General features: G+C 47.8%; 1 protein-coding gene across 2 annotated transcripts in view; it reads left to right on the top strand.

Annotated features, from left to right (window-relative positions):
* Positions 1-373: 373 nt before the first annotated feature.
* tenm2a (teneurin transmembrane protein 2a) overlaps positions 374-16343 on the top strand; it is a gene marked incomplete at its 5' end in the record, with an annotated part of 135414 nt that continues 119444 nt past the window's right edge. Inside the window, 3 exons of one of the 2 annotated variants that reach the window (XM_079269020.1) lie at positions 374-599; positions 12725-12769; positions 14294-14587. In XM_079269020.1, coding sequence (XP_079125146.1) covers positions 374-599; positions 12725-12769; positions 14294-14587 — 565 coding nt within the window. The remainder of the gene's footprint in view (positions 600-12724; positions 12770-14293; positions 14588-16343) is intronic. The other variant, XM_079269021.1, reaches the window with a different exon arrangement.

Here is a 16343-nt window from a genome sequence, read left to right as displayed (position 1 = left end):
GTTGTGTATTGTCCCCGGTTGCTCGAAAATGTCCATCCGCTGCGCTGCCCTCTTACCTAACTTTCCTTGTAGATTCTCCAGGGAGTGCGAAGCAAGAGTGAGTCACAGCAGTGGATCCATTCAATTCATACCAACCTTTCACTTTCTTTTCCACTCTCTCCAACCCTCCCTCTCTCTCTCTCTCTCTCTCTCTCTCTCTCTCTCTCTCTCTCTCTCTCTCTCTCTCTCTCTCTCTATCACTGTTTTCCAGGTGACTGAAGTGGAGATTGACATTACGGAGGCTCGCTAGGAGGCCCCTCCATCTTCCCCCCTCCTCCTCCTCCTCCTCCTCCTCCTCTTCCTAACCACATCTCTTCGCCCACCCAACCTCGGCATGGATTTGAAGGACCGCAGGCACCGCTCCCTCACCAGGGGTCGCGGCCCCAAAGACGCCCAGTACAACACCTCCTCCCTGGACACGGACGAGTGCCGCGTGCCCACCCAGAAGTCCTACAGCTCCAGCGAGACGCTCAAGGCGTTCGACCACGAGCAGAGGCTGCACTACGGCGGCTGTGTGACGGACCTGGTTCACCACGAGGCCGACGAGTACTCCAGGCAAGGTGAGTCTGCGGAGCAAAAAGGCTTTGTTACACTTTAGTTTTCGGGGCTTGATCCATACCGTGCTGGACAGGAGGCTGTACTGTTTTTGGAAACCACACTTTTTGTATGGAATAAATGTTGAAAACAATTTAAAGCAGGAAATCCTTACAATTGAAAATTAAAATGCAATAGAGGCGCAAATAGAGGAAGTTAGCTGTGTCCCCCTACCTCCCATTTTAGTGCTTAGCTAAGCTAGCAGCTTGCTTCATATTTAACTTAAGGACATGAGAGTGACATCAAACTTCTCTTCTTCCATGAAGCATAGAAGAGGAAACAAAGGAGTTCATGAGATATCATATGGTTCAAGGGGTAAAAATCATGTCCTGTCCAGCTGGTACGGTTGAGCCCAGCATAGCGCAACAGTTTTAGAGCCCTCCCTGTCCTGTTATGTGATTCCTAAACATCTGCACGCGACAAACGGTAAACATAGAGGTTTTTTTACCGCTGCATACTACTTTCAGCCACTGCGTGTTTCTTGCGAGGCCTCGTGGCAAGCTGCTAATGTAATCAGATGGTGTAAATGCTTGCACTTTGCAGCACAGGACCAAAGCAGACCTTTAGCACCGGGAAGCCTGTCACAATGAACTTCTGTATCCCCTGGGGAGTGAGTTAGCCGATAGGCCGATAGGTCATCTCTAAAGGGGTGGGCCCGCCCTTATAGGCATGTCTTTAAAGCTGTGTGTGTGTGTGTGTAGGTGTTGCACACGTGTGTGTGTGTTGCACAGGGACATGAAACAGACCGTATTGATCCCCGGCTAGTGAGAGAAGTCAGACTCAATGGGATTGATCTGTGCTAAGCTCTGTTTTCTCTGCATGGACACAGACAGGGGAGGAAGAGAGCTCAACACACTAATGCAGAAGAGAGAAGAATAACAGTCTAACAATCGCCCCCTCAGAAAGACTGAAATGGAGAGTGGTATTTTTCCAAATAGAAATTCTTCATTACAGTAACTTCACAAGGTAGACCCATTGTCTGACTGCGCGCGGGGTTTCAAGAAGTAAGAGAAAATGGATCAATCCGGCATTAGTCTAAAAGAAGAAAATGTTTCAAGGCGCACAGAGAAAGCGTATCTTGTTCAAGCGGTAGAAAATGGAGGATTGATTGGCCGGAACGCGCGGAAGACTGGAAGTCAGTGGAGTGTGCGCCGTCCGGACACACTCCGCTGCTGCAGCGAGCTGACCTCACACCAGGCGATAGCTGGTCGATACCACAGTCCTCCGAAGCCTATCAGCTCCCTCGAAAAGCCCAGAGCCACAGATGCATCGTGGGAAGTGTGGTTACAGGAGACCAACAGTGTTGCAGCACCATATGGACTGTGACACTATGGGAGGGGGAGGAGGAGGAGGAGGAGGAGGAGGAGGAGGAGGAGGAGGAGGAGGAGGAGGAGGGAGGGAGAGAAGCAGCAGATGAATGTGACGAGTTTTCGTCTTCTTTCAACCAGATATTCTTGTAACTTGTACTTGAGAGAATTGAGGGATTGAAACAATGTGTTCTCCCATTAGAGCAGCTTGTAGTTTACAGGCAAGGTGGCCGGAGTCGACACCTTTTTTTTGTCTTCATCCGTGACCATACAAAATTGGACATAGGGGAGACGGACTCCCGATAACGTCCTTGTGCTTTACTGAATAGCCAGCAAACAGTTTGAAGTGGAGGTTTGATATCCGAACTGACCTGCGATATCAGTAATTCATGCGCTGGTGGGGCCACACTAGAAAATATGATTAACTTTGATCAAATTATAATGATGTTGTTCGTTGGCGTTTCCGCATCTGGCTGAGAAGTTTTGAGGTCATCCCGAGCTCTTCTCAGGAAGTAATATTGCTTTGGCGGTTATGTGCAGCACACACAATTCACAGGTCCGCGGCGTGTCGATGCATACTGACTCGCCTTTATCCGGCTGTCATGTGTGAGACTAAAGAAATGGGTAAGTCGTGCACAGGTGGGACTACAGCACCCAGGGAGCGTTGTGCACTCACACACGCACACAAACTCAAACGAGCTGTTGCTGAGTTAGTGGCTTATTGACGCGCCTGCAGCAAAGCTCGCACTCCAGAGACATTTATTCTTGATGATTTTGAGCTGATTTTCTATGCTCAGGCTTCATTATCCTGCACACGTGCGTGTGCAAATGCAAGCACGATGTACATTCTTGCAGGTCAATTTTTATCGCCGGCTGTTGTGCCGTGCTAATTATTCGGAGTTTGGCAGATGTCCTCAGGCTATGCCAAATCACAGATTCTGGGATGTGATTTTTGATTCTCTAAGAACATTTTTCGTTAATTATCAAAACCATCTTTTCCATTATACAAACAGGTTTTTCAGAATAATAATAGGTATATTTCTTATATATATATATATATCTTCGAGAAATAATGACTTTTCCCACTATATTTCTAGATGTGCACTGAAGTCCTGCTTGCAGCTTACTTTAGTTATACTGTAGTCTGGCTCCAAAGCTATCATTGCCTGTTGAAATAACTTACTTACTGCACATCATTATGCATGAAAAGCTTCACTGTAATTTCAGTGTTTCCTCAAGCGTGAATTCAACTTAAAAAAGGAACATCATCTCCCTTTGGAACCGTATTCGGAGTGTCTTTGGACTCTTTTTGGGATGCTGTGTATTTGTGTTTTGCTGCTCTGTGCCTCCCGGGCAAGAAACATTTTCTGTGGACTTACCTCCCAGTCCATTAGGAGCTGATGTTAATGAACTTTATTCAGGCCCGCCTCACATCTACATGCGGCAAATGTATTCTCCTTCATCCAAAATATTTGTCTTGCTCCAACAATTTTGACTTTCTTGGCCAAATTGTGGTCCAAGTTTGCACTTGCATCCAGATTTAGAAAAGAGTTCTATGTCTTCTGTGCTATATTTTCTGAATAAGACAAGGTATAGCATTATACGGACTGTTACATCTGCATTTAGAGAGACGACAGACTTATTCTACCTCTGATTTTTTATACAGTTCAGGGTTAAAGTACTCAAGTGTGATGTTATTTGGTTGGTTGATAGGTCGACTGAGCCCACACCTCAGATTTGTCCATTAAATCAAATACGTCTGGTGTTGTGCACAATGACAGCTGTATTTATTTTTTGCAGTTTGTTCTCCGTATTTGAACACTAGCTGTCCCAAACAGCTCCTTGCAGATTTTTGATGAAGCGGGTTTGCTTGTGTTTGTGCTTTCACTGGATCTCAACTCCACTGTTTCCCCCATTACACCGTTATTACCTAGTCTGCTTGGATAAGCACAGCCAAACAGCGCATTTCTCTCCTCACCATAACACGCAGCAGCGTGGAAAGCTCATTACAAGTGTTCACTATTTAACACCACAAAGCAACATATTTGCAAACATCACCGAGCCCAATAATGGTACGAGCCTCACTCTCAAATAACCAGAAATATCAGGGAGCGCCTTTCCTGCATGTTTGCTTGATGTCACATTTAAAAGTCTCAGTTTCACGTCATATTTTTTGGGCTGGCTCGTTTGTGCCGAATATGCAGGAATCCGCCGCAGAACAAATAATCCCGTGACTCACATACAAACCAATCATGCCAGGCTGAGCAGCGCGCAGAGGCCCACTACACTTCCCTCCCTCCTGCTGCAGTCTCTCTTTGTTCGCCTGCACCTCTTTCACCCTTCTGTCTCTGATCTTTGCACCCATATTTTGCATCTTCTTGCCTTTTCTCGCACTCCTTCTCTGCGGCTCCTACTCGGCGCATCCCAGGGGTGTGTCGTGCCCGCAGGTCCACCTCTCGACAGGCAGGCATCATCACAGCCACCGCGGTCCCTAGAAGCTTTGACCTTTCCTTTTTTTAGAAGGATCTAAATGAGCCCCTCTACATTCTGCTCTGCTGCTTTGCCCCTGAGGACGGGGAAACCATGGACCCACCTGGCCGCCTCACTGCCTGGACAACACTTAACATCATTTGCTGTCCTAACCTAATTCTGTCTCCAAATCTCTCACTGTCCTGTCACTTTCTTTTATGTCCCCTTGTGGTCTTCTGTCCCACCTTTCATACCCTCTTTCTCGACCTCGGTCTTCTCTTCCGCCCTTGCTGTTCTCGTAGTGTTGCTTTACATTTGTTATGTTGAGGCCCTCGCTGCAGCTCCGAGAATGAACGCACCGTGTGTTGGTTTCCACACTGGGCTTTGCCCGCCATCGGAGCTCCATAGACTTGCCCTCTTATCGTCACAATTGCACTGAAATGAGTAATAACATAATCAGGCTGACATGCAGTGCAACGGCCGCGTTAACCTCATTCATTGCGTTCCCTTTTTTGTCCGTTGACTTCGATGTGACGAGTGACTGCAGTAGCCAATGATTGCTTTGTCCAAAAAGTCTGCCAAAGTCTGCCACTCGTATCCTGGCATGATTGCCTCCGCTGCCTCTATTCAAGACCGAATGGCAAGAAAAATGCACTGCTGGGTGGTCGGTGGGAGCCTGTGTGCCAGAGAAAGGAAATAGGCAGAGAATTTACATTCCCATTAAAATCAACGTAGCATGATAGTCAGATCGGCGGCCATTTTTAATGTGTACCGTTGCCATCGCGGTCGTTGTAACGGACTAACTTCCGTAGAAACAGAACAGACTTTCTTCTAGTCACGGACTTACTGAAGTGTGGTTTTGCAGTAACTAAAACGTTGCAGTGTCGTAGTAATGTTACCAAGCATAGAGAGCCAGAGTACTTCCAAGTATCTGCAAGAACAGCAGCAGCAGCAGCCTCTCAGGGAAGCCCGTGCGGGAGTTTGTCCTTTGTTGCTTCGCCGGTCGCTTCCTCTGCTCAGCCAGGGCTCCCGCACAATGTCGAGTTCGGGGGAATAGTGTGCACCTACCGCGTGTTACGCCTCCTGGTGAAGCTCATTGCTTGCAGCGGCTGGTGGCACCATGTGTCACAGAAGTAGTAGTGTGTCTGCAGCCCTCCACAGACATGTGACGAGGACTGCAGTGCATAGGGATTTGGACATTCGAAGTTGGGAGGAGTATAGGGAAGAAGAAAAAAAAAAGAAAAACCCACATAAATAAGAAAACACATCATGTTCGTTCGGATGATTCTGTTTGTGAATGCATGCCGTCCATTGGGTCACAGTCAACCTGGACCGAAGAGAGAACAAAGCAGCTGCACGCTTAAAAATAAATGGCGAGATCAAATGCAATCCCTCCCCCTCTTCCTCCGATCCCTCTTTATCTTTGTCTTCTCCCTGGCGTTTTCCTGCCTCTGCCAGCTGCTGGCACTCAAAAGCATCCTGCGTCTGCGGCAACAGAGAGCCGAGGAGTCGCTGAAGAATATCCTGGGGCCGACTCCTCCGATCCTCAGGGCGCTCCCTCTCACCCCAGCCCCGTAATCGCTCTTGCGGGTTTTTTGTGCATGGCCCCTACCCATGCAAGGGAGGTCTTTTAAAGGGCGACATAACTTCAGGTAACATCTGGTCCAGCATTGCTGCACTCGCAGACACACACTCAGGCTACTGTACATGTCACAAAGATCCCAGTTTGCAGGCCGACATTGGCTCTTTTCCCTGCATCTTGGAGGAGCCTGTAAGAAAAAAGTGTTTGCTTGTGAAAGAGCGAATGAGTGACGAATAGTTGTTTTTGGGTAGAAGTAAAACGACTGGCAGTAAGTACAGGTCTGTCAGACCAGAGCACGCCTCAGCGTAGTTTGTCAAATCCTGCCCGTCCGATGAAAGCGCTAGCTATTAACACCGTTGCTGGCAGAGGTGCACGCACACGCGTGTAAACACTGGGTAACAAATGAGACGAATAATAGGAGGAGGCTGGGGGAAATGCACGCTGAAGGGTGCCAGATATTTAGCACCGACGCTGGCCCCTCAATCGTGCACGTGCGCGCGCACGTAACGGGTTACAAATGAGACAATTAATTGACGGAATCCGAGGAACTGCACGCCGGCATCTGCAATTTTCTCAGAATGAAAATCATTCATCAGACAACGTACTGTGGGTTTTGTGAGAGTTGAGTTAATCTATGTTTACAATGTAACGACCCTCTTTGACTCGGCTTTGGCAGCTTTTGATAAATGAGGCAGATTGTAAATGTCAGCGATATCAAGTGTTGTTGTTTTTTTGGGGTTTTTTTTCCCCAACCCAGTCACTTGCTTCCCAGGCTGTAATTAAACATGTTCCCCAGCCACTTTATTTAAATGTGTGTGTACGTGTTTGCGCGAGTGGATGTGTGACACACTGCTTGCACACCTGTATGGTTAGACGCCGGCTATGGCCTTTGCTTTAGTGGAGAGAAAAAGAAATCAAAGCAATGCAAATGATTTTGCTTCCCAGCTGCCGCATCACGATGGCATTACCGTGCAGATGAACTCGCACGAAGAGTGATGCGATAGATCCGGGGAGAAATGGTGGACGTGAGACGGTGGAAGAATTCCATAGATATGTAGGCGGTGTGCTGTAATGATATACATAAATAACAAAGAGTGCCTCAACACAGAGTGGCTTTTCCTCCTCTGATAAGTCATACAACAAGACTACTTGGTATGGAAATGATTTGTGCTTATACCCAGATAGGCCCAAATGTGCCCCTCAACGTCGATTTGTTTCTCCGTGATTCGGTCACGTATTTATGTCAAAATTGTAATTTTTTGCCTGTCAACCAGCAGCAGGTTTTCCTCTTTTGTCTGCCAGGAGTGATTAAATGTTTGCCGAGGGTGAAGCCAAGGTCTATCTGCGGCATGTCTGCGGACTGTGCCACTGGCTAGCTGGCTGGATTGGAACTTTGGTTTCACCTCAGCCAACAGTCACTCCGGGGCAGACCCGCTGCCGCTGCTGGGTGACCCCTAAGGTTTGCATGAGGAACGCTATGTGACCAAATGAGCCGACTTCACTCCACAAAGAACCACTCAAAAGTTCAGTTCACACAGATTCAAATGAAGTAGTTCACGTTCACAATCACGAATTTTGAACTGAGTTCGCGATCCCAAAGAACAAACTAGTACAAACAGGTCGTCCTGCTCGTCCATGAGAGGTGTTTGCTTCACCTCTCAGTTACAAGACCTCCTCCAGAGTGCTCTGCGTCGTGTCACGTCCTGTCATGTCCTGTCCAACCCAGGCATGACATTTGTCGCCACCTATTTCTGGCCTCCTCATTAGGAGAGGCGCAAGGGCCCCCGTGGCTCAGGCGGGAGCTAAGCGAACGGATGTCGTCTGGGAGGTGTCGTAAGTGTTTGACCATGACGCTCCTACACACGTGCGTGCGTGCGTGTAGGAAATGGATTGTCGATAATCAACGCCGAGCCCTACGAGGCTGAATGTCAGGGTGCCCCGTCATCCTGTCACGACATGCCAGTCACACAGCGGAGGTAACGTTGAACATGTCTCTGCCACTGCCGCTCACTCACTGCGTACAGCGAGGAGGCAACACGCGGGTTGTAAAGAAGACGTAACGGCGGCGTTTAATGAAACGCGAAATAAATTAACATCCCGATCCAAATCTGATCACACAGTGATTTCACCGTTTCCAAGCACACGACGTGATTTTCTTCTCTTTTATTTCTCAACAACCGTACCTTGACTCTCCGACGTGTCATTAAAATAAATGGATGTGTCAGTGTTTGAAGTGACAGTGTGCGTGCTGACGCTTTGTTCACTTGTTGAAGCATAAATGCACATATTTAGTTTGCAGATGTCAAGATGAGACATTTAAATCTTGACAGCGTCGTCTGCTGCAAACCACTTTGTTTTTTAATCCCGGCAAAGAGGAGTGACGAATGATCTCCCTTTTGAGGGATGAAGCTGTTTATCTGGTGGTCATGAGAGTGATGGCTGAGATAAGATGTTCAGCCAAAGACAACAGAAAGACTTCTAATACCCGTAAACCCTTTCATACTACAAATAAGGGCTTACAGGTTGATTAGAGAGAGGGAAGAACACCCAGAAAACAATCTTTTTATCACTGTTATTATCATAAGGATTATTGTTGTTCTTAAAAGCTAACAAACACATTACATGTTTGACCATATGAGTCGCAGACATTTTGTATTTGCGAGAATATTAGAACTGAGAATTCTGCAAAAACCCCAACAGTATAACAACCCTTTTTGCTGCTGAAATGCTTTATTTCTACTATCTCTGTCTGAGGCACATGCATTGTGGCTAAGGTTAGTGGAACATTGTAGTTATAGCAAATGAACTAGAACTACGCGTAGGCAGCTAAAACCCACTCTGGGGCAGCAAGCTGTAAACACAACATTGACATATCATGGCCTCAATATGTTCCGTTCAAGATGTTGAAAATGTGACGATGAAGATGTAAACAAACTGCCTACTCGCAGCCTTAGCATTCACGGTCAAGTCAGCTTTGTTTTGGTCTTCACCCGTCCTGAGGGACATTATCTGTCTGTAGAGAGAAATAAGAATTTGGGGTGTAAAAAAATACTTATTATCATGGAAACCCTGATTTGTGAAGACGTTCGTTCTCCGCTGCTGCGATGTGTGTGTGTGTGTGTGTGTGTGTGTGTGTGTGTGTGTGTGTGTGTGTGTGTGTGTGTGTGTGGGTGTGTGTGTGTGTGTGCGTGTGTGTGTGTGTGTGTGAGAGAGAGTAATAACAGTGGCTTATCACCCAGGTGTCTGAGCTCCTTCTCTCCGTCGTTTTCTTTTTTCCCTCCGTCACTCTCCCCCTGCAGACACTGTTGACCAGTGCATCACTCCTCACCACCTCCTCTCCCCTTTTTCATCATCTTATGCCTCGCTCTCGGTTTTACTCTCTATTTTTTCCCCCTTATCAACTCAAGGGGAAGCCCATTGGTCTCCCCTTTCACACAGCGTAGCCTGCGGATCGTCCTTCATTGCTTCGACAGACAACGAATATTATGACCACTGTCTTTCAAAACTCGTGAATTCACATGTTTTCTCACTCAAAACTCCAGCCGCTGTCTCCGAACCGTGTCCGTGGTACATTTTGCACGTGTTTACATCCTTTATTCTCTTCTAATTTCTTGCTATCAACACAAAGAGGGGAGCACTTGATTTACATAAGCATGGGCAGAGATGTACAAGTGTCTGGTGGAGGATGAATGGTGGCAGTGAGAGTGAGAGGAGAAGGTGTGTGTGTATGTGTGTGTGTGTGTGTGTGTGTGTGTGTGTGTGTGAGTGACGAGATGACAGAGAGGAAGGCCATCTGTACTGTATTCTCCGATGAGCTTAGAGCTTGCCATTATCCCTGTATCGCCAGTCGACGTCCTTCACACACAGCGTGTAATTTAGTTTTTGCATTCCAGCCAGATAAGATGAGGCAAAAAAAGGCTTTATTGATCCCCAAGTAACAGCAGGGCGGAGGTAAAGAGGTAAATAATACTAAACCGTTTCAATGAAATACATAAAGAACTAAATGATCAAAGTAAAGAGTGGTACATGTTAAATATTTTTGGTATATATAGCATTTTCGATATGAGATTCTGTTCCATTTTCCCTGCGTGTGAAGTTTTGAAATAGTGAGGTCTACTAACATGAAATATGTGTGACAATTAAAAAAAACAAAAAAAAGGTACTGTTCCCCATCTTGTCTTCAGTTTTACAATCCAACTCTCCTTCGCTGTCCTTTATTTTTTAACAGCGCACTGAGCAGCTCAATGGTTATTTTTTTTTGAAATGCGTTTCGTCTCGTGCTGAGCGACTCGGGGGGGAGAACAGCGCGGCAGATTATGGGAGACGCAGGAGAGCAAATAGAGCGGGAATAAAGTTGCATCCTAACAACGAAATACAGTGTCTCTACTTTGTCCTTTCCATCATTTCCCTGATTCTTTCTTCCTCCTGCATCTGTCGAAACATTTCTTCACTTATATGCTCTCCATTATTGGGAGGGAATTTAAATGTATATTTTATTGCTCCGTAATTCACAGAAAAGAAAACGCAAAAGAGAAATTAATTTGTTCAGGGATACTAAAGTGCTGCGCAGATGACTTCCGAATTGGATGCAAATGAAAATGGAAAATCTTTTTTTAAATGACACATGTTGCCTGCTATTAGCCACACATTTTAGCGCTTTCTTCGCTGTGACAAAGAAAATAAGGCTTTTACTGTTATTAACAGTAATTTCAGCCATTTGAAAGGGATTGCTGGGGGAACCTGCCGTGCCCAGGAAGCACACCTGCGTGTGCTTCCTGATTTTGATGCGTCCTCCGCCCGGGAGGAAAATCAGTTCACCAGTTCAGCACTTCAGGACAAATCAGAAATTGTTTGGAGGTGTCAGCTTGCTCAAAAGCTGAAAATGGCATGTCCAAGGGTGGCCCTCAGTGCAAACTATCGGGTCTGGACAAAGCAACATAATTGCTCACGTTTTGCCCGTTTCATATCCTGTACAGAATTACCCGGTGGAGGGAGGGGAAAGGCAACCAGCATAATGCAGAGTCCTGCTGCCTATACTTTGCCTGTCAAACTGCTAACAAGCACAAATGATTTTTTAATGATAGGCCCCTCTATCCCACAAAGCTGTCTCCCCACAAACACTCATTCACACACACACACACCGCAACGTTTGTTCGCTCCCACACACATATCCATAATGACTTTTATCAAGGGAAGTACATGCGGTTTTAATGGATCACTGCAAATGCCATTCCCACTCATACTGCTGTACTCCAGTTCCAACGAGATGCTTCTCTGTCCCCTGTGTCACTTCTTTTTTTCTTTTTTTTTTCCGAGACGCATGAATACTCGGAATGATGACGCATGGCAGGTACAGGAAACCGAAGTCCCCGCTGAGCTGATAAACAAGTAGAACTGCAGCCACAAGCACGTAATGTTTGAAAGAAATGACGGGTCTTTGTAAACCAGCGTCAACATGTAGTCTTCAGTGTGGTCTGGAAGTTGTAGCTCAGTGAAGCTCCCCTCACCTCAGCTCAGATTAGAAAAACGCCTCCATGTGTCGTTCCAGGGGGGCACGGGACAGATGGCGTATCTTGCCGTTCCACAGGAGTTGTGAGGTGGCCGGGTTTTTTCCAGCCACCTCACAAGTGGCTTTTACTCACTTGTTAGTTCGGCCTCTGTTCCATTTCTTCTTGTTACTCCTATTTCACTTAATAGAGCCCCATTTTCATTTCAATTTGATTCAGCATACACTGATTGAGTCCCATCTTGTACATCTCATCTTTCCATGCAGGCCAGAAATTGCATTCTATCGTGTGGAGCGTGTTACTTCGTGTCTAGTAGCCCCAATTCTCTCTCTCTCTCCCTCTTTCTTTTTCTCACATACACACACATTTCACACTGTTTTACTGCCTTGGTTTCCCTTTCTGAAGCTCTGCTTTTCGGTCCAGTGGGAAAAGTACTCAAGGATGCATTCCATCATCATTTTTCTTTTCTTGTATCAATTAATGTAGTCCTACTTTCATTTGAATTAGATTCAGCTGGATGGAGGCTTTTCGTGTCCGCTGAAATTTCGTAACATTCGACGAAATGTGTTTCTTTTCTGTTTTGTGCTCAAACGACAGACAAGATGCAGATGCGCGCGCAGCCCAGGGCAGCTGCGGAAGCCGCCTCAAGGCCTCGAAACAGCCATTAATGCGCATTATAAGCTCAACAACGGCACAGAGAGGAAAAAAGCATTGATCTGATGAGAATGCGGCACCTTATTTGGCCCCCACATCTGTCGTAGTGCCATGCAAAGTGCGATTGGTTTTGGATTTGCGGAATAACTGAGATATATTTTCATGTCTGCTTCAAGCTGTCGCGCTGATCAATCTCCCTCTGAGCACATGTAGATTGGCTGCACCCACTGCTCGCGGTGATAAGGGGTGATTGGATTTTGCATATGTAATCACTGGTTATGGCATGTTAATTGCACGGAGCGGTGGCATGTGGGATGTAACATTAGATATGAGCGAACACACATACACACACACACACACACACACTTTGATGTTGTGCAACTGCTTCCGTGTCGTGTTTTGTTTAGACTGGAGGACGTGTTCGTGTCCCAATTATTGTCATTGTCGTTGAATGGGATGATAATCGTCACTGTGATTGTGGAGCAGACCGCTCTCCCTTAGCGAGCAGTCTGGGGTTTTCGGGATGCTTTTGCTCGCTGATGTTAAGGAACCCATGTGCTCTACTCTCTCAGGCCTGCTGGAGTTCTCGCCCGTCCTCCTGCGATACTTCATCTCAGGTATGGGTTCACTAACTAGAGTTAGAAACAGCAGCGCTGTAGTGTGGAACGTCAACACGTCGTAAGAGTCCCTTGTGTCACGTATAGTGAAGACGTTTCCCTTTGTCATCCTTTGTGATTAGTAAGAGGGAAGGACAAAGAAGCGAAGAGGACGAGGAACGGTAATACCCCCCCCCCTCCCCCCTCCCCCACGCCTTGCAGTGCTTGGATGCTTGGGCGAGCGTTAGCCGAGAAGCTAAATCCACCTGTGGAGCTATTGCCTCTTCCTCTCTAGTCCAGCCCATCTGTTCGTCTGAGTAGAAGTACAGAGCCTGTCACCACTTTCCTCCGGGCTAAGTTTCCTCCCAGGCCCTCACTCTCCTCATTACTGTCCGGCGTGACTCTCAAGTTTTTCAGCGAGGCTGTGAAGAGGAGCCGTGAAGATCCAGCAGACGATTTTCATCTGCTTAATTCCTCGCTCTCTCGCTCTCTCTCTCTTTCTCTCTTTCTCTCTCTCTCTCTTTCTCTCTTTCTCTCTCTCTCTCTGTTTGATTGTGTCCGTACGCCTGATGAGTAACAGTTGACCCAGTCACACAGCTGCGTGATTCCCGGCACACTGATTCATCCCGTGTGCCGCCACGAGGCCGCCATCTCTCCGCTCGCCTCTCCGCTCGCCCCTCCGCTCGCCCCTCCCTCACAAACCGCTAATGAAGTGAATCACAACTGTTTTTCCCCCGATCCCTTTACCCCAACAGCTGATGGTGAGCGATTGCATCCACAATACTCTTTTAATTAGTAAAGAGAATAAATTGGTTGAGCATGCCTTTTTCCTTAATTGCTTTTTCCTCAGCTTGGATTTAATTGGGCTGCAGCACTATTTATTGATCTCCTTTGATGAGCTTTAATTTGGATAATTTTATATATTTATTTTGGAAGTGACGAGTCGGTTTGTCTTGAGGGGGAGCGCGTTAGGCGGCGGGGCCGGCACTGCAGCAGACTGCGGTGTATCCAGCGGGCCTCGGGGGTCCGGCGCGCGATGGCAGCGAGGTGATCAAACCCAGAAGTCAGCGAAGCGGCTCCACTACAGTCTGAGACGCCTCAAGTGACCGGCTCTTTGATCTCACATCAACACTTCGTGAATGCCAATGCAGAGCATGTAAGGCGAGGGAGGCGGACCATCTAAGCCCGCTTTAGCAGGCCCGCGGGCCAGTACATACTCCTTCCAGCCGCTACTTTGTTCCTGATGCATGCTGTGTCATCTCTCCCCCTCCCGCCTGCCACAACAAAGACCAATTTTCAGCCTCCGCCTCCGTAGTTTCATAATTAGTGTGCCTCTCTGCGTGTGATTGTGGGTTTGTTTGCTAGATATGCGCGCGCGTGTGTGTGTGCGTGTGCGCGTGCGTGTGCGTGTGTGTGTGTGTGTGTTTGCTAGTGGGAGCATTTGTTTGTGTGGATGTTCTCCAATGACTGCTTTTCTTTTCTTTTCTTTTTTACCGATGTTACTCCCCACACTCCACCCGTGTAACTCCACTCTCTCCCTCGCAGGGGGCAACTTCACCTTGGCCGAGCTGGGGGTGTGCGAGCCGACACCCCCGCCCCACCCCGCCGCCGTCCCCTACTGTCCCGACCTGGGCCTCCTCCAGAGGGGTTACTCCCTCAGCGCCGGCTCCGATGCCGACTCGGACACCGAGGGGCCGCTGTCCCCGGAGCGAGCCATCCAGCTGTGGTCAGGACGAGGACGGGTAAAGTCCCGCCGAAGCTCGGGAGTGTCCAGTCGCGAGAACTCCGCCCTCACCCTCACCGACTCTGACAACGACAACAAGTCTGACGACGAGTCAGGTAGGACAAAGGACTCTTGAAGGATGTGTGTGTCAAAACACAGGCCCATTGGTTTGAGGGAAAGAGTGAGGGAGAGAGTGAGGGAGTAAGACGTGCGGGAGTGAGAACTGATCGAGGAGGACGCGTCGGACTGACATCGTCTGGGATTGTGAGTGAGAATATGAATGTTTGTCGATATTGTTGAAATCGTTAGAGCGCCTCTCAAACAGACAGATTATATGAATTGCGAATGAGTCTGATTTATTGATTGATTCCGTTTTCTGATCTGAACAACAGTGGTTGGACCCCCCCCCCCCCCCACCAAACCCCACAGAGCCTTCTTAAATTCGTTCAATAGCACTCAGAACTCTACCCTCTTGTACCACATATCTGCTGAGATCTCACGACTGGTCTGCCAGTCCAAATCGAAAAAAACTAATTGGAGCTGCAGCATTTTATCTTCTGTGATCCAACAATGAGATGCAAGTCAGAGAGAAGATGCCTTCGAATGCCTGCGAGAGTGCAAGAGTGTGATGTTGCCGGAGCGCCTTTCCATCCCCTGGCAACTTTTGTTTACTGCCAGCTTCCCATGTCCTCGTTAATCTTGCCACCGCCGCCGTAAACCTGCGCGGATGCTTCGCCGAGGTGTCAATGGAGGTTAATGAAAAGTGGAAGGAAGGAAAAGCAACAGTCTAATTAATTGAATTCTCGGCGGGAACGTGTATCAGCTGCGGATCAACCTCTGTTGGACTGTGGGCCTCCGAATCAGGAACAACTTATGTCGGCTGATCAAAACTACTCAACACCTATTAAACACGTCAAGAAACACCTTCCCTGAGACGCGCCTCTCATCCTGCCGCCCGATAATTGCTTTGTGGTTAATTACCAAGCTAATCTCGCCGCCGCAGATATCAGCCGCAGCCGCCGCTCTCACTCTCGGTCTGTCTCAGGGCCAGGAGAAGGCCATTGAGAGCTCCGTCGCCCGGCATTTTCCAGACCTCGTGAAATTAGCTTCTTAATCCCGCTCTATATTGCGATAATGGATTGCCTGCAGTATGATCTCACTGAGTGATGACAGTTGAGAAGATCAAAAGTTGTTGTTTCGTCTTCACTTTCCAGAAAAGGAAACTTCATACGTTGATTTTTCATCATGGGGGTATTTTTTCGTGCTCCCACAGGATCCAGACATTCACTCGTCTGTTCATTCACTTTGATCGTCTCTTGGCTCGTCTCTTGGTTTCACAGACCAGACATTTCGATCGGGCGGTCTGCATTGCCGTCGCTGCCAGCGCGATGAGATCAGAGGCGGCGCGCAAAGCCTGATAAAAGCACCAGGTGTGCGAGCGCGTCTGATCAAGTCAACTCGTTAGTGATTTAGTTGCTCTGAATGAGGAAAATCGCACCCTTTACTCTCGCAAACAGAACATCTGATACCGAATGCACGTCACACCTCAAAAAGCAGCCCGGAGGGAAAAGGGTTTCGCTCCCACCAGACACAACCCAGCCTCTGCGCCCCGAGCGGCACAGATGCCAAATTTACAAGCGTGTGCGTTGCTGTCACTGTCTCTTCTATATGCTACTCTGTCTGTCTACGGGACACCCGCATGCGTGTGAGGAAGTGTAAAACAGGAGCAACGGGAGTGTCAAAACAGCAGGAGGATCTGAGGGTCTAATAATAGCGATTGACGGAGGCAGACGGAGAGACAACATCACAAACACATGCTAGCAAATCAAAAAAGACGGTGACGTGCTAAAGCGGCACGCCGCGGCGCTCTCA

This window comes from Melanostigma gelatinosum (genome assembly GCF_949748355.1).
Source record: "Melanostigma gelatinosum genome assembly, chromosome: 5".
In the NCBI taxonomy this organism is placed as follows: Eukaryota; Metazoa; Chordata; class Actinopteri; order Perciformes; family Zoarcidae; genus Melanostigma; species Melanostigma gelatinosum.
This window is presented reverse-complemented; position numbering and strand designations above follow the sequence as displayed.